The sequence below is a fragment of the Cavia porcellus genome, unplaced genomic scaffold, assembly GCF_034190915.1.
Source record: "Cavia porcellus strain 051 isolate PalLab524CR breed Dunkin Hartley unplaced genomic scaffold, mCavPor4.1 scaffold_25, whole genome shotgun sequence".
In the NCBI taxonomy this organism is placed as follows: Eukaryota; Metazoa; Chordata; class Mammalia; order Rodentia; family Caviidae; genus Cavia; species Cavia porcellus.
The window spans coordinates 20,233,464-20,249,062 of record NW_026947508.1 but is presented as its reverse complement, the minus strand read 5'-3'; the positions used below and the strand labels follow the sequence as shown (position 1 = coordinate 20,249,062).

At 40.5% G+C, this 15,599-nt stretch overlaps 1 protein-coding gene across 6 annotated transcripts in view; it reads right to left on the bottom strand.

Moving 5' to 3' along the window:
- The window catches only part of Arid1a (AT-rich interaction domain 1A), an 82,292-nt gene that overhangs the window by 48,647 nt on the left and 18,046 nt on the right, over nucleotides 1-15,599 (bottom strand). For 5 of the 6 annotated variants that reach the window (XM_063235824.1, XM_063235819.1, XM_063235821.1 and 2 more), the window contains exon 2: nucleotides 1,272-1,484. In XM_063235824.1, coding sequence (XP_063091894.1) covers nucleotides 1,272-1,472 — 201 coding nt within the window. In that variant the 5' untranslated portion in view covers nucleotides 1,473-1,484. Of the gene's footprint in view, nucleotides 1-1,271; nucleotides 1,485-2,767; nucleotides 3,215-15,599 lie in introns of those variants that run through there. The other variant, XM_063235823.1, reaches the window with a different exon arrangement.

The window sequence follows — 15,599 nt, the reverse complement described above, 5'->3', positions numbered from 1 at the left end:
GAGGGGGGGAGAGAAGGTAAAGGGAGAGGAGAGGAGGGGAGAAAGCAAGTAAACTTGGGGAACAGCTCAGCGGGAGAGTTCTTGCCAGTGTATGCTAAGCCCTGGGTTCTATTCCCAGCAGTGTAAAAACAAAAACAAAACAAGTAAAAGTATCTCATTTTCTATATTTAAGGGCATTCTTTGCTTTAGTCTTAAAAATAGTTTTAGGGTTTTATAGTCTTATGTCCCAACATTTTCAGTAAGAATATCAGAGATACAAATGGTAGAAAATTCTGTCAACATAAAAATGCAATAAAAAGACGATAATACAGGGATGAGGGTGTTGGTAGAGCACTTGCCAAGCAAGCATGATGCTCTGGATTTGATCTCCAGCATCATTTAAAAAAAAGAAAGACCCTGCTGTGGATGATCCGACAAAAAATGAGAGGAAATCCTGAAATCTCTAACAGCACTGTCAACATCATTATTGTTGTCTTTCCTTTTTCTTCCATTTCCATTCCTTCCTAAAATGTTTATTTTAACCTAGACAGCTGACATGTTAAAGGCCCTGAAAAACAAGAAGGGCCTCTTCTGTTCCCAGGGCACATGGCATGAATGGTTTTCTTTGTACTAGCAGTGGACAGGTGCTTAGCCACTGCCAATTCTTTCCTCCTGCCTCCTTCAGAGAACACTACTTGGTGGGTAATAAGCAGGCCAGTAAGTTCAAGAAAAAAATACAGGATAAGTATATGGAGTGCTAGAACATGTACTTAACACATAGAAGGCATGTTCTTTTTTTCTTCAATTTGGGGGGGGAGGTTCGATCCCCAACCCCCCCCAAAAAAGGATACATTCACAGGGTGTGGTGGCATACCCCAGTGATCCCAGCACTCAGGAGGCTGGGGCAGGAGGATCTCTGTGAGCCTGAGGCCAGTCTGGGCTACATAGTGAGTTTAAGCAAGCCTGAACTACACAGTGAGATTAAAGGCCGGAGGGGTAAAGGGGGGGTCCTCCTTCCCTCCTCCCTCTTTCTCCCTTTCTCCTTCTACTCCTCTCCCTCCCCACCTCCAACATGTAACAGCCTGCTGTGGCCAGGGAACTCTCTTCTTTGGACCTTACATAGGGTGGTGCTCCCATGATCTTGGCCCTTATTATTAACACATGTTACTAGCTCAACTAGCTGGCTGTGCTCCTATTAAGTTTAGAAGCCAAGGATATATTATGATTCTAATGCTCAACAAACCAGAACCTGAACAGAAACAAGGGTCAAAGTAATCAAGGTCATCATCTACCTGTTGTGCATAAGAGAGGCTGCCCATGGCACTCTGTGCCCGGCTCTGCATTGTCATTGGGTACCGCTGGGGAGTCTGGGACCCATATGGCTGTCCTGGATACCCATGCCCTTGCTGCGGTCCCGACGGAGGTCCCTGTTGTTGTGAGTATGGGTTAGTCCCGCCATATGGCTGAGGTCTCATCTTGCCCATCTGATCCATTGGACTGGATGGCTACAAAATAAAGAGCATTTCATTAACCTGAAGCTTTGACCACCACCGCTGTACAACATAAACATATAACCTAAGTACTGAAGTCTTTTGAAGTCTACATGCCCCAAAGGAAATGAAAAAGTACTATGAAAAAGTAATAGGATACACCTATGTAGCCACTGAAGTCACTTAATCCTCCCGAGAAATCTGATTTTATCATATGTAAAATAAAAATACCACCTGTTTGTGAAAGTATCTCATGAACTAAAAACTACTTTGTAAATGGAACTACTGAAGTTCAAGGGATAAGCCAGGTGTAGAACAATTAATATATATCCTCTATGGTACAGAAACCAGAAGAAGGGCCTTTCTGTTAGAGAGGATATAGCTGTTATGCACTGCTATGACCTTTTCAACATCAGAATTGATGCTTCAATACTATGACTGAAACTTCAGATACACAGGAGCCAGATGTTTCTAGTCTTCCAACAATGGAGTTTTCTTTGTCTTTGTACATTTCTGGCCTAAGTGCACTATGAAACAAATAGTTATGCTTTCTTCAAATAAGCATCAGGCTAAGTAAGTCATTGAGAGAATAGTAACCCTGATTTTAGAGCCAGTTCATCTCAGATAAAAAGTTCATTTCCTTTAATATGCAAGGATTTAAGGCCATAAGGAAGATAGGAGATAAAGAACAAGATACAGGGGCTGGGGATTTAGTTCAGCGGCATAAGCACCTGCCTTGCAAGCAGGCGGTCGTGAGTTCGATCCCTGATACCGATAAAAATGAAAAAGACAAAAAAAAAAAGAAGATACAGATAGCCAGGGACAGTACTGAATGCCTGTAACTCAGACACCTAGGGGACTGAGGCCTGAGGATTCCAAATGTGAGGCCAGTCTGGGCACCTCTGACTCTGTTTCAAAATACAAAATAAAAAGCAGCCAATCATGGTGGCACACACCTGTAATCTCAGCATGATCAAGGCTGAGGCAGGAGGATTACTGCAAGTTCAAGGCCAACCTAGGCTACAGAATGAGTTCAAGGCCCCCCTAACTACACAGCACAATACTGTCTCAAAAAACACAAAATAAAACAAAACAGGCTGGCTGGTGATACAGCTCAGTGGCAGAGTGTTTGCCTGGCATGCCAGAGACACTAGGTTCTCCTGGCACAAAAAACAAAACAAAACAGTACAGTACACCAATTGAAATTCAAAGTTCAAATCACTGGTCTATAAACATAGCTTTCTTCTCTGCTTTTTAATGGAACATTAATTCAATCAGCTCATCACTTTTGAATATACCTTTATCTATGATAGCTGCATGGGACAAAGCTCCAAAGCCACAGTACTTTCTTCTGCCAGAGACATCTGTATCTATTGGTGATGTGGATGGGTAGGGAGGACTTCCCTAAATACTTCTTCAATATACCCAGTCAGAGAGTAGGCTTGGGCCTGATATAAAACTTAAAAAACAATTTTTTACTTATGTGAAATGGAGTTGTTTATTTACTTATTTATTGGTACTAGTGATCTAACTCATAGATGCATTCCCAGTTCTTTATTTTGATACAGGGTCTTACTAAGTTGCCTAGGTGGGAGCTTAACTTGCAATTCTCCTGCCTCAGCCTCTCAAGTGCTGGGGTTATAGACTTACATCAATATGTCTGGTTGAAACTGATATTAAATTAGGGATGGAAGGGCTGGGGATTTAGCTCAGTGGCATAAGTGCCTGCCTGGAGAATCATGAGTTCAATCCCCAGTACCACAAAAAAAAAAAAAAAAAAAAAAAGGATGGAAGACAGATATAGTATTAGTACTATATTTCATATCATTAACTCAAGTGAAATTTAGTGGTTCTCAAATTTTGGTATTCATCGAAATCAACTGGAAGGCTTGCTAAACAGCTCTAAATTCAAGGCCTCTAAGACCACTCCCAGAGTTTCTGGATCGGTAGATTCAGGATGAGGCCTAACTCACCTGGATCAAGTTCCCAAGTGATGCTGATACCCCTGGTCCAGGGACCACACTTTTAAAGAATCACTGATCTACAATTCTATAATTTAAATGTGTAAGTTTTTTGTTTTTTGTTTTTTTTAAAATATGTGTACAAGACCTTAAGGAACAAAGAAACTTCCAAAATAAAGAAGGGTTGGGTATGGTGGTGCATGTCTGTAATCTCAGTGCTCAGGAGGCTGAGGAAAGAGTACTGGTGTGAATTTGAGGCCAGCCTGGACTACATAGTTCACGGTCAGACTAAACTACAAAGCAAGACCCTGTCTCAAAAAATAGTACAAATAAAGGAGAGAGCCATCCAAAGAATACTTTTGCTTGCTTAACATGTGCAAGGTCCTGGATTCAATCCCCAGCCCCACAATCTATCCCCTCCTCAAAGAAGACTAAGACCAAGCAGTCTATAATTCCATCACTCTGGGACACAGAAGCAAAAGTGTCCCAAATTCATGCCCAGACTGAGGCAATTTAGCAACTTACTGAGACCTTGTCTCAAATTTTAAAAGGCAGGGGACCAGGGCCCTCCAGATGTAGCTCAGTACAAAGGCCCTGGGTTCAATTTCCAGCACTGCCCCCTCAAAAAAAACAAAAACAAAAGAAACTAAGTCTTATAACAGAAATGTCATAAAAGAAAATGACTAAGATGTTACTCCATGATGGCTGTTTTTCCAAATATTAAGAGGAAAAGGAGACTGGAAGAATTTTAAACTACAATACAACTAAAATCTCAACCAAAATGATGATAATAATGATGAGAATACTCCCCTCCCTAACTGTAGAGAATCATAGTAAAACTGTACCAAATTACTAAACTGTCATAAGTTACTATTACTAAGGTCTATTTCCAATAATACAACTTTTAACCTAGTCTTGCATATCAGAGCTACCAATAACATATACTGCCTTCCCCAATATAGTTGGCAATGTAGCTCTGCAAAGAGCTTGAGCGCTTACATGGATGTATCACACCAAGATCCTCATCTCACACTGCAGCTTCTACTCATGTGGTGTCCAAGTAAAGATACATTTGCTGAACAGACAGACCAACCTGCATGGAGTATCTCTGTCAGTCTAGCCTCCTCACAACATGAGGGGCACTCATTACCATGGTTACTATGGAGCTTCTAGTGCAGTATCTATTAGCTGGAGCTACAGATAGAATATTCTGTGAAGCTTCACAAATGGCTGGGCCTCTCCCTAGAGATTCCAAGTATGGGTTTGGGAGCTCTTGGGCTTCTCTCTAGTTCTTCCATTAAAATTCTTGAATGATTCTGTTGTATACTGCTATCTAGAACCAGTGATCTAGAGAAGCACTGTTCATTAAATTTTCTATGATATGTATTAAGCACTTTAAATATAAAATAGGTACTGGGTCATTTTTATTTACCTTTAGTTAAATTCACAGTGGCTAGTGGCTATCATATTTGACAATGCAGTTCTAGAATAATGTTTTTAAGTCACTTTCATCATTCACTGCTCAATAGCTCCAAACTTCCTATTAAACCCTGTATAGTATCATAACAAAGAAAGAACAGCATAGTAATTTTGCTAAGACTTTTGTTCAAATCCTAACTCTTTCATTGATCCTGAATTACATCAGTTCTTCAATTTAACTGCTGAGCACTGTGGTACACACCTGTAATCCCAGCAGAAGGAAGCAGTAGGAAGGCTGAGGCAGAAGCAACACAGCTGAGTTCAAGGCCAGTCTAAATTACTATATATACCAAGACCCTATCTCAAAAACAACAACAACAAAAAAAGTACTAACTTTGTATATTGCTTGATATTTAAATACCCAATAAATGGTGGCTATTATCAATAATAAATTTTGTTTCTACCTGAGCGTTTCTACAGTGTGGTCCAGTTCTACGCACTTTTTTGGTGTCATTTTACTATCCACCAATATTATAAAAATGCCCAGGTGCATGCAATGGCACGTTGGCCAGCCCTCTTGCCAGTAATAGTAGAAGAAACTCAATCTTTCAATATGAAGCTACTTCACACAGTTTCAGCACACTTTGCTCTCTCACATTCTATTCCCACCCATTCTATTCCTACTGGGTATTGAACCCAGGGCCTTTAAACTATATCTCTGGCTTTATTTATCTATTTGTCTTTTGGAGACAGGGCCTCATTACACAGTTCAGGCTAGCCTTCAGTTCACTTTGTAGCCTAAGCTGGTCTCAAAATTGCAAATGATTTCCCTGCCTCAAATTCCCAAACACTGGGATTATAGGAGTGTACCACCACATCTGGCTTCTTTTTATATTTTGAGACAATGTCTCATTAAATTGCCTGCTTGGGCTCAAATTTGCGATCCTCCTGCCTCAGTGTCTCAGAGTGCTGGAATTATAGTGTGTGATACCATGCCCACACAACCTCACAATTCCAGCTAGCTAGTCCAACAAGCTGCATTTCTTTTAAAAGTCCTTAGGGACTTAGGGAAGGTGGGGGTGATGGGTTCTTGCTAAGTCTGTTGCCCAGACTGGCCTTGAATTCCTTTGTTAAAATCATCCTCCTACCCTGGCCCTAGGGTAGCTAGAAAATAAGCATACACCATGTTTCCTGGCTAAGACTAAGTTCTGGGAAGCCAGAGTCCAGATACTTTATCTTCAAAGTCCTTCTGAACACCTAAATGCAGAGCTACAGATCAGTTATTGTAAAAAATGGGTAAGAGACAGTATGCGGAGAAAGCCCATAAAAACATCCAGCCACAAGTCCAAAACCATTCCCTAAAGCTAACTCTAAAATAGTTTATCACTTCCAAGGACAGAAAAATATTATAATTAGGTACAGTGACACGTTTATAAAATGCCAGCTACTCAGTAGGCTAGGGCAGGAAGAATCTTGTTTGAAGCCATTCTAGACAACTAAGCAAGATTCTGTCTCAAAAAAATGGTGGGGGGGGGGGGGGATGGGACACTGAGGATGTAGTTTAGCAATCCCTGGATTTAATCTCATTAACACATACACAAAGAAAATCTGGACTGGACTCACACAGAAGAGGAGGAGATAGCAAGTCATGGGAGAACAAGTACATTTTAAGAATAGTACTACACTATACTACAGGGGATTTCCAAATTGCACAGGCACCTCCCAAACACTGCTTAAAAACAAAAGGATGAAGGCAAGGCAAAGTTTCTCTCACATCAGGGAGGCTATGGGCCCAAATGAACACAGCTACTTATCTGAGGGCTGTAAAGGATTCAAGAACTCTCCAGTCTCAACTTTTAGGAAATCTTTGCGGCCCAAAAATAAACGTCAGCCAAAGAAATTCTTTTTCTAAAAATAAGGACCTTTTTTTTTGGATATCAGATTTCTGATTCTAGCCTCTCACCAAAGGTTTATATAATCAAGAGAATATGTGGCTTATTTAGCAAACTAAAAAATATTCAGTTCAAACAATCACATTAACTTGATTGCATGTTAAAGTTAAGTATCTGCTCATATCAGAAGAGGAAGAGGTCAGGAACCTAACTCACACTTCTGACACTTAAAATCACTGTGGAAAATTTGTGATTTACAGTTATAGATGAAATGCCACCATGCAATCTCTCATAACACAGAAGGACCTTAAATTCTTTACTAATGACTTCTACTGGAAAGTAGCTGTTTTAGAATAGAAAAATCCCTACACTACATGCAAGACACAAAAGCTAGTATCAGCATTCTGCAAGCACAAGGCAGAGAGAGGATGGGGAACACCAAACACTAACTGCAAAGAGCCAAAGATTTCACTCTGGGAAAGACGGAGAGGAAATCCTTTCAATGGGAAACCACAGGAGTAGATTACTGTGATTACACTTCAAAAGCAAAGGCTCTGCCACAGAGACACATAATTGAGAGGAAAATGCTGCCTCTAGATCAGTGAAGTCAGGCCCCCTGCTATATACTCTCTGTATTCATAAAAAAAAATAAAAATAAAAAGAGGAAAAGAAAACTCCTCATCTCCATCTACCATTTATCTCCTTCCAGATCACTGGCCATGTTATAAAATGCCTGCCAAATGAAATGCATCAAAAGATGTTTAAGGACATCAAAGCAAGGATGCCTAGCAGGCTTGTCCCTCTGAATATATTCAGAACAAAACAGCTTGCAAACTCACCACTTGTATAGAGTTGCCCTGCTCCAAGCAAACAGAATTATAAGTTTCTCCCAACCAGTTAGCTGCTGGAATCCCTAACAATTTATTGTGCCAAGGAAAGCCACAATGACCTTTGGAGGCTACAGAGACTTAATAGACAAACTTTAAGGTGGACCCAGTCTAAGTGTCATATAACCAAAAGTGATTCATTTCTGGTCACTCACAGATAATGTACAGCTGCAAATCCTCCACTTAACCATGACTGACTGAGGAGAAAGCAGGGAAAAAGTTAAGCATGCAAACTTCCCAGCTGGATGTATTATTGCTCACCAAAGTATATGGTGTAGTAGTGGCAACATGAAAGAGAAACAGCCCAATAACAGTAAAAGAGAGAAAAGCCCTAGTCCTATTCCAAAGACACAAAAAGGAAGTGGTCAGGCAGCAACCTTAAGGGGGCAGATTTAGTATCTAACAATGCCAAGAACTGGGAAGAGTAAAAGAAGGATGAGGTAGGGGCTGCCAAAAAGGTGTCCAGAACAGAGAGTCTGAATCACAACTTAAATACTTACTCTATTACCCCTACCCTAATGCCAACTGGCTGGGGCCAGCATAAACCTAGAGGCATAACTTTGGATTTTGGACATTTAAAAATTATTTCTTACTCCTTATGCTTTTAATTTATCCCTGGCCAGATTTGTTGTATGACTTTTAATAATAACAATAAAAAAAACGCATCCCTGGCTCTTTAACCGAAAGAACCCCCTAATTGATTCCCACAGTAATTAACCTGCATTTTACCTCAGAGAGCAGTAGTTAAGGAAGTCGGCACTGCTATTTATAACTCATCTCAAATTGAGGGCAGACTGCCTAAAATCTAACACATCCCAGCTGTACTCCTGTTTGAACTGGGGCCAAGGGAATTTTTTAAAGCAATCTTGGCACGGAATGAATGACACCAACAGTATGAGAGCGCAAGTGGTTGTGTTGTGGTGACGTAGTATTGGAGGTGGAATGGAGGGGGGCAGTGTGCTGCGATCCCTCTCGTGCATGCCTGCTGCTTGCTGAGTCCCAGTACAGTAAGCTGGGAACTGCCCACTGAGAGCCAAACACAGGAAAAGCCTTTTCCTGTGGAACGCCTTGAAGTGAGAAACACATGGCTAATCTGCATAAACTCGAAGCCACACCGCCCCTGCCAGGAAGGTTAGTGCTTGTAATCTCTGGCCATGAAGCTGGCTGCCTGGGAGGACTTGGACAGGCGCCTGATAACCCAGAAAGAGCTGAGAGAACAGATGGGTAAGGACCCCAGCAGAAAACAGCCCCAGGTCACATGACTCGCCACATGGCCCCGCCAGCACAAACTATTGTCTGGCTCTGGATCTCCTATACAAAGGCACCCAGCCTCTGCTTCCTGTGATTCCAGAGACAGGCAGCAGCTGTTGATCCAGTTCCCTTAGAGCACCCTCCCCTATTAAGAGGCATTCCAGAGAGGGACAAATAAAAAAATTAAGGCCTCTCCCGACCAAAGAGCTTTCACTTTCCTGCCACGGGTCTCACATCTTAGAACAGAGTAGATGTCTACAAAAAGAACACTCTTCCTACCTCTAGTACACATGAGTTAACCAGCGTAAGTCATTCCCACTATCCCTCTTCTCTCTCCCAGCCACAAACATTGGTATCTAATAATTCCTTATCCTTTTACTTCTGTTCCTCCAACAGGTGATGGCTTTGAAGACTATTCAAAGATTCCTTTTCAATTGAAAAGAAACACTATAGAAACCTGCTTATTTTAAGTTTTATCCCCACTACCTACTGTCTCCTAAAATAAGCAGTCTAGTTTTTTTTTTTTTAACTGTTTATACATAACTGTTTATATGACCTAGGACAATAAGAGATAATCAACCTTTTATCTGGCCTCATAAAAGACAACAGTAAAGATTTTTTTTCTTGTACTGGGGATGGAATCCTTGCACAAAAACTTGTTTGGCAAGTATCCTACCAATGAGGAGATAGATCCCAGCCCTTCTTATTTCTTCTTTTGAGGTAGGGTCTCACTAAATTGGCCAGGCTAGCCTCTAAGGTGTGATCCTCCTGCCTCCACCTTCTGAGCAGCTGGGATTACAAGCATGTACCACTGGGCCTAAAGACTTCCTGCCAGGCATGGTGACATACACACTCGGGAGGCTGAAACAGGAGGATCCTTAGGATTTCAAGGCCAGGTTGGGTTACAAAGTGCCCTCAAGGCTAGCCTGAACTGCATAGTGAGACCCCTTTTGTCTGGAAAAGGCAAAAAATAAAAAGATAAAGACTTTCTGAAGCCAAATTGATGACAGGAAAATGAAAATTTCATCAGATATACTAACAACTGACCCAGCAAGCCAAATTCATTCAGCCTATGATTCTCATCACTCATAACCCAGGTACCACATCCCACATAACCTAGGTACCACATCATAACCTAGGTACCACATCCCAGTTTTCTACCTCACAAGAGACAGAAAAACAATTCCTTCATTCTAGTTCTACTTCATTCTAATTCTGAATGAGTCACTCTTTGGTTAGAAAAATTACTAACGACTTACTACCACCCCAAAATGATTCTTTAAAAACAATTCTTTCATACTTTCAAAAGCTTCCAAATTGAGTAAGAAGAGCCCATTTATAAGATATCACCTCAACCTGAAGGAATTCCCAACAGTGGCTGCAACCAGACCTCAGTGTCTGCCCTCCTGACACTATAACCAAAGTGCTACAGAAAGGCCCCCTTTGTGTCCTCGCTCAGGAGAGAACCTCTTGCGCTCTGTCCTTCCAGACCAGAAGATTAGGAAACTCATGAAGGTAAGGGGGGTGGGGGGTGGGGAGAAAGCGACTAAACAGCAAAGAAACATTGACAGGGGCTGGAGATTTAGCTCAGCGGCATAAGCGCCTGCCTTGTAAGCAGGCAGTCATGAGTTCGATCCCTGGTACCGATAAAAACGAAAAAGACAAAAAAAAAAAAAAAAAAAAAAAAAAAAAAGAAGCATTGACATCATCTAGCAAAACTCAGATTATGACGGCCAACTGAAATAACCACCTCACAGCTGTCCCCCTCAAAGTGGCATGTCAGAAAGACCACAACCAGGTGGTTGGTAGTTCTTTATTCCTGTTTAGCACCAGAAGCAGCTTTTCAAATAAAGCAGCTACATTACTAAACTACTGAATTTTTCAACAAAATCTTTCTTTTCACCCATAACATTTTCATTCACCACGTTGAAAGGAAAGGCTCTTTTTAAAGTGAAGATTACTTCTTTTCTAAAACTACATTTAGCTAATCAATTTCTCCCTATTACTTTTGGAGAGAAGTCCTCTTCAGATACTGCCTAATACCTAGATCTTGGGTTTAGGGATATAGCTCAGTGGCACAGTGCCTACCTGGCAAATGCAAGGTCCTGAGTTTGATTTTTGATACAAAACAACAACAACAAAACCACAAACCTAGAGCTATAAAAACAATAAGGCCCAATAAGACATTAAACAATGCCATCCGATAAAATAAAACATCCTCTTAACTTTCAAGAGTAAGGTGGATGGGTGTGGTGGTACATGTCTGTAATCACAGCACTGAGCGCTGAGGCAGGAGGATCTTACCAGATTTAAGGCCAGCCTGAACTGCATAGTAAAACCCTGTCTCAAAAAAGATAAAAGAGTAAGGCAGAGTACTAATCTAGGAAGAGTACTAATCGTTCCAATACTAATTATCAGACCACTGTCCCAGAAAAACAAGCAAAGCAGTGAACCTTGCTGTAATTTAACCTCGACTACCATAATCCAAGCCAATCTAGCCCTCCAGAGTATGTATGAATCAACAGCTTCAGCAGATGGGGCAAGTAAGCTGTGTGTATTTTTTTTTTTTTTTTTGGTCTTTTTCCTTTTTATTGGTACCAGGGATCGAACTCACGACCGCCTGCTTGCAAGGCAGGTGCTTATGCCACTGAGCTAAATCCCCAGCCCCAGCTGTGTGTATTTTTAATCTCAGAAGAAACTTGTGTCCAGTCTAGGAGATTTGGGCTACAAGGCCTCTCTCTAAGCCTTCTATGTGTAGAAGAGAGTAACTCTAGAACTCAGATGTATGTTCAGTTTCCTTAGCCCAGCAGTGGTCTGAAGAAGACAGTGGCTGGCCAGCAGAGGAAAATCTGGAATGTGGGGCTGGGGATTTAGCTCAGCGGCATAAGCGCCTGTCTTACAAGCAGGCAATCATGAATTCAATCCCTGGTACTGATTAAAAAAAAAAAAATCAGGAATGTGCCTCAGATTCCCAAATGTTCAACTGAGCAGCATTTTCAGTCAAAGCCAAGCTTTTTCAAATGTGCTCACCTGATCATGTAACACTAACACAGTGTACGCTTTATTTATTCCTTGTTTACTATCTTTGGCCTTGATGAGAAAACAAATATAAATTTCATGAAGACAGAGACGGGTATGCAAAAGAAACTTTCCTACTTTAAAAGCAGAAAAGGAAAAAATTTGGGCATGATGATCTCTGCCTGTAATCTAGCAATCAGAATGGTGAAGCAGAAAGATTGAGCATTAAGGCCAACCTGGGCAACATAGTGAAATTGTATCTTTAAAAAAAAAAAAAAAAAAAAAAAGCAGGACATGGTGGCACACTCCTGTAATGCCAGCACTCAGGAGGCTGAGGCAAGAAGATTGTTGCAAGTTTCAGACCAGCCCGGGCTACCTGAACTGCACAGCAAGACTGTCTCAAAAAGATAAAAGAAAAAAAAAAAAAAAAAAAAGGAAAAGGTAGAAGAGAATTATCATACAGAATGAAATGTTATAGGCTTTATAATTCTTAGCCCCATCCATGCTAAAAGGAAATGCTCTGGGGATATACAAGGCCAGTCCCAGGGGGTGGTTTAAACCCTTTCCCAAGCAGCGCCTTCCACTTTAAATTTTCTCATCAAGAAAATACAAGTAATATTACACTAAGCTTTCTTACCTGAAGCCACAGACAGTATCAAACTCTATGTTTTTTCCTATTCTATATACCTGAGCACATTTTAATTTGTACGGTAGGTACATTAAGAGATTAACAATAATAACAAAACATAAAAATTGCAATAAACTATAATTAAAGTTATGGGTAATAAAGTTATGTCTCTCAAAATACAGTTTTCAAAACAAAGGGTTTTCTGTCCATCTAATATTTTCAGACAGTTGGCTGCAGTTAACTGAAACTGAGGAAAGTGAAATCACAGATGGGTGGGTACCATAAAAGCACCTTCAAGGGTAAATGGAATAAGTTAGTAAGAAAAAGTACTTTTCCTCAATCTAGCTAGACATGCACTAGGCCCAGAGATTTTGAATTTACTGAGCTCTACACCTGAAGTATTTTTTCTTCCAAATTAGTATAGTTCAATCTTTCCTATCAATTATCACTTCAGTGTGGTCATTCTGGTGAATTCAACTAGCGTTGCTTGTTGTTTGTTTTTGAGAAAGGGTCTCACTATGCAGCACAGGCTGGCCTCAAACTCATGGTGATATCCTGCTTCAGCCTCCTGAATCCTGGGATTATAGGCATACACCAACACGACCAGCTTATCTGATTTTTAATACTGCGTGCTTCTATACTTGATGACTATGTAACTTTTCTCCTAAACAGTTTTCCTGCTTACCTTGTTTAATTAATGTCTGTGTCATAGATCAGAATACAAACTCTAAGAGTGCCCGTGTTTAAGTCACTGCTGCTTTGCCGTGTGTCCTATAACACTATTAGCTATCACCACTCCACACATCCCAAATTCTAGTAGTAAAGTTTACAAACCAGAACAATTAATATCTGTTCTCATACACTCAAGACCAAAAGCGCCAAGTAGTCAACTAGAGACTAACTGACAATCACATAAATGAAGGTTATGCCTCCACCCTGTATAGTATGGAGGGCTTTGGTGCATTCTAGGCAAGCACATACCACTGAGCTACATCTCCTACCGTTGTACTATCATACTGGTCAAGCTAAGGTTGTATGTTTCTTTTGTTTGTTGAGAGAGGGTGTTGCAATACATATAGTTCAAGCTGGCCTTCAACTCACTATGTAGCCCAAGGTGGCATGGAACTGGGAGTGATCCCCCTGCCTCAGCCTCCCAAGGTATTACAGAGAAATGCCACCTTATCTGGCTTTTGCTAGTTTGTTTTGTTTTTGAAACAAGGTCTTGGGGCTGGGGATTTAGCTCAGCGGCATAAGTGCCTGCCTTGCAAGCAGGCAGTCGTGAGTTCGATCCCTGGTACCGATAAAAAAGGAAAAAGACAAAAAAAAAAAAAAAAAAAAAAAAAAAGAAACAAGGTCTCACTATGTAGCTCAGGCAGGCCTGAAAGTTGTGACCTTTCTGCTGTAACTCCCTAGTTGCTGGAATTATAGAAGTGTATAACCACACTTACTAAGTATAGGGTTTGACATGCCTTTGTGACTTTTTTTTTTTCATCTTTTTGATACAGTTTGGCTACGCAGTTTAGGCTGGCCTTGAGCTCACTTTGTAGCCCAGGTTGGTCTTAAAATTGCTATGATCCACCTGCCTCAGTCTCCCAAGAGTGCTAGGATTACAGGTATATGCCACCATACCCAGCATTTGACAAGCATTTGAGCAAGTCACTTCATCCCATTACATTAGCACCACTTGTAAAACAGATTAAAACTATGTTTGCTGCTAGGTGTAATGGTTCACAACTATAAGCTCAATACTCAGGAGGCTCAGGCATGAGATTATATAAACTTGAGGCCAGCCTGAGCTACATAGTGAGTTCAAGGCCAGTCTGAATTATAGATCAAGACCCTGTTTCAACAAATAAGTAAATAAGTACAATAAATTTGTTTGCTAGGCACATACCTATAAATCCAGCTACTTAAAAGGTTGGGGCACAACCATAGCAAATTTAAGGCAACCCAAGGCAACTTAGTGAAACTATTTCAGAAACAGAATTAAAACGGAGCTGGAGATGTAGCTCAGTGTTAAAGTGCTTTTCTGAGGTCCAAAACCTAGTAATGTGAAGAAAAAAAATTTATCTTTAAGCAATGACGAGACAGTTTAAATGACAAGTACACTATATAAAATGCCAATTAATTTTACTCCATAAAGTACCCAACAGACATTACTTCCCTCTCTGCCTTAAAAGAAAATGCAGAATAGGATTGAGAGCAGTTACAAAATACCTAAAGAATACAAAAACACAAGGCAACACCAAAAATGCTGGGTCAGCCCAAGTCGCAAGCACCTCCTACTTCCAGTCTGTCCTAGAGAATTTCAGGAACTCCTTCCAAGAATTCTGACAGTACAGCCAATGGCTTTCATCCAGGGCAATACCAGCCACCAAGCAGTGTTTGGAAATAAATGTATGAAAATGCCTTTTTCGGGTGTTACAGCAGCTGTAGTGCTACTAGTATTTAGTACCTGGGGAGCAAGATGCCAAACATCCTGCAATGCAATTCCATACAAAAGAAAAGCCTTACTGAGAACAATGCACCTCAGATGCACCTCCATTACACCTCAGATAATTTTCTGTAACACTTAACTCCGAAGACAGTAGGAGTCAGAAATGATCAGAACCCCATGCATAAAAGCCACCCCAGCTAAGGTAAGCAAAAATAAAAATTTTTGTTTTAAACAGCAGCTGAAACATAATTTACTGAAGAAGTTATTTTTCCTCTAGTGCACTTAATATAATTTTAACCAGACAGTTGTTTGTTATAACTTGCTTACATATTTCTTTACAACTAGAAAGCACTTTATGGAGGCAGGAATGATAAAATCTACGTCCACGAAACACTTCTGCATAGCACTGCAGAAGTTCTGTAACTACCTGTTGCATTAATGTAAGCAACTAGTATATAGTAGTTACTCAAATTTTTCAAAAAATGATTTTGCCATTAAGACTTCTTACACTGGCAAGTTCCCAATTTTATGCTTTATTTGAGACAATTTCAGTACACTAGACAATAAGCATTTAAAAAGTGTTTATTCAATCTGTATAGGGAGACCCTATCTCAAAAAAAGATTTAAAAAAATCTGT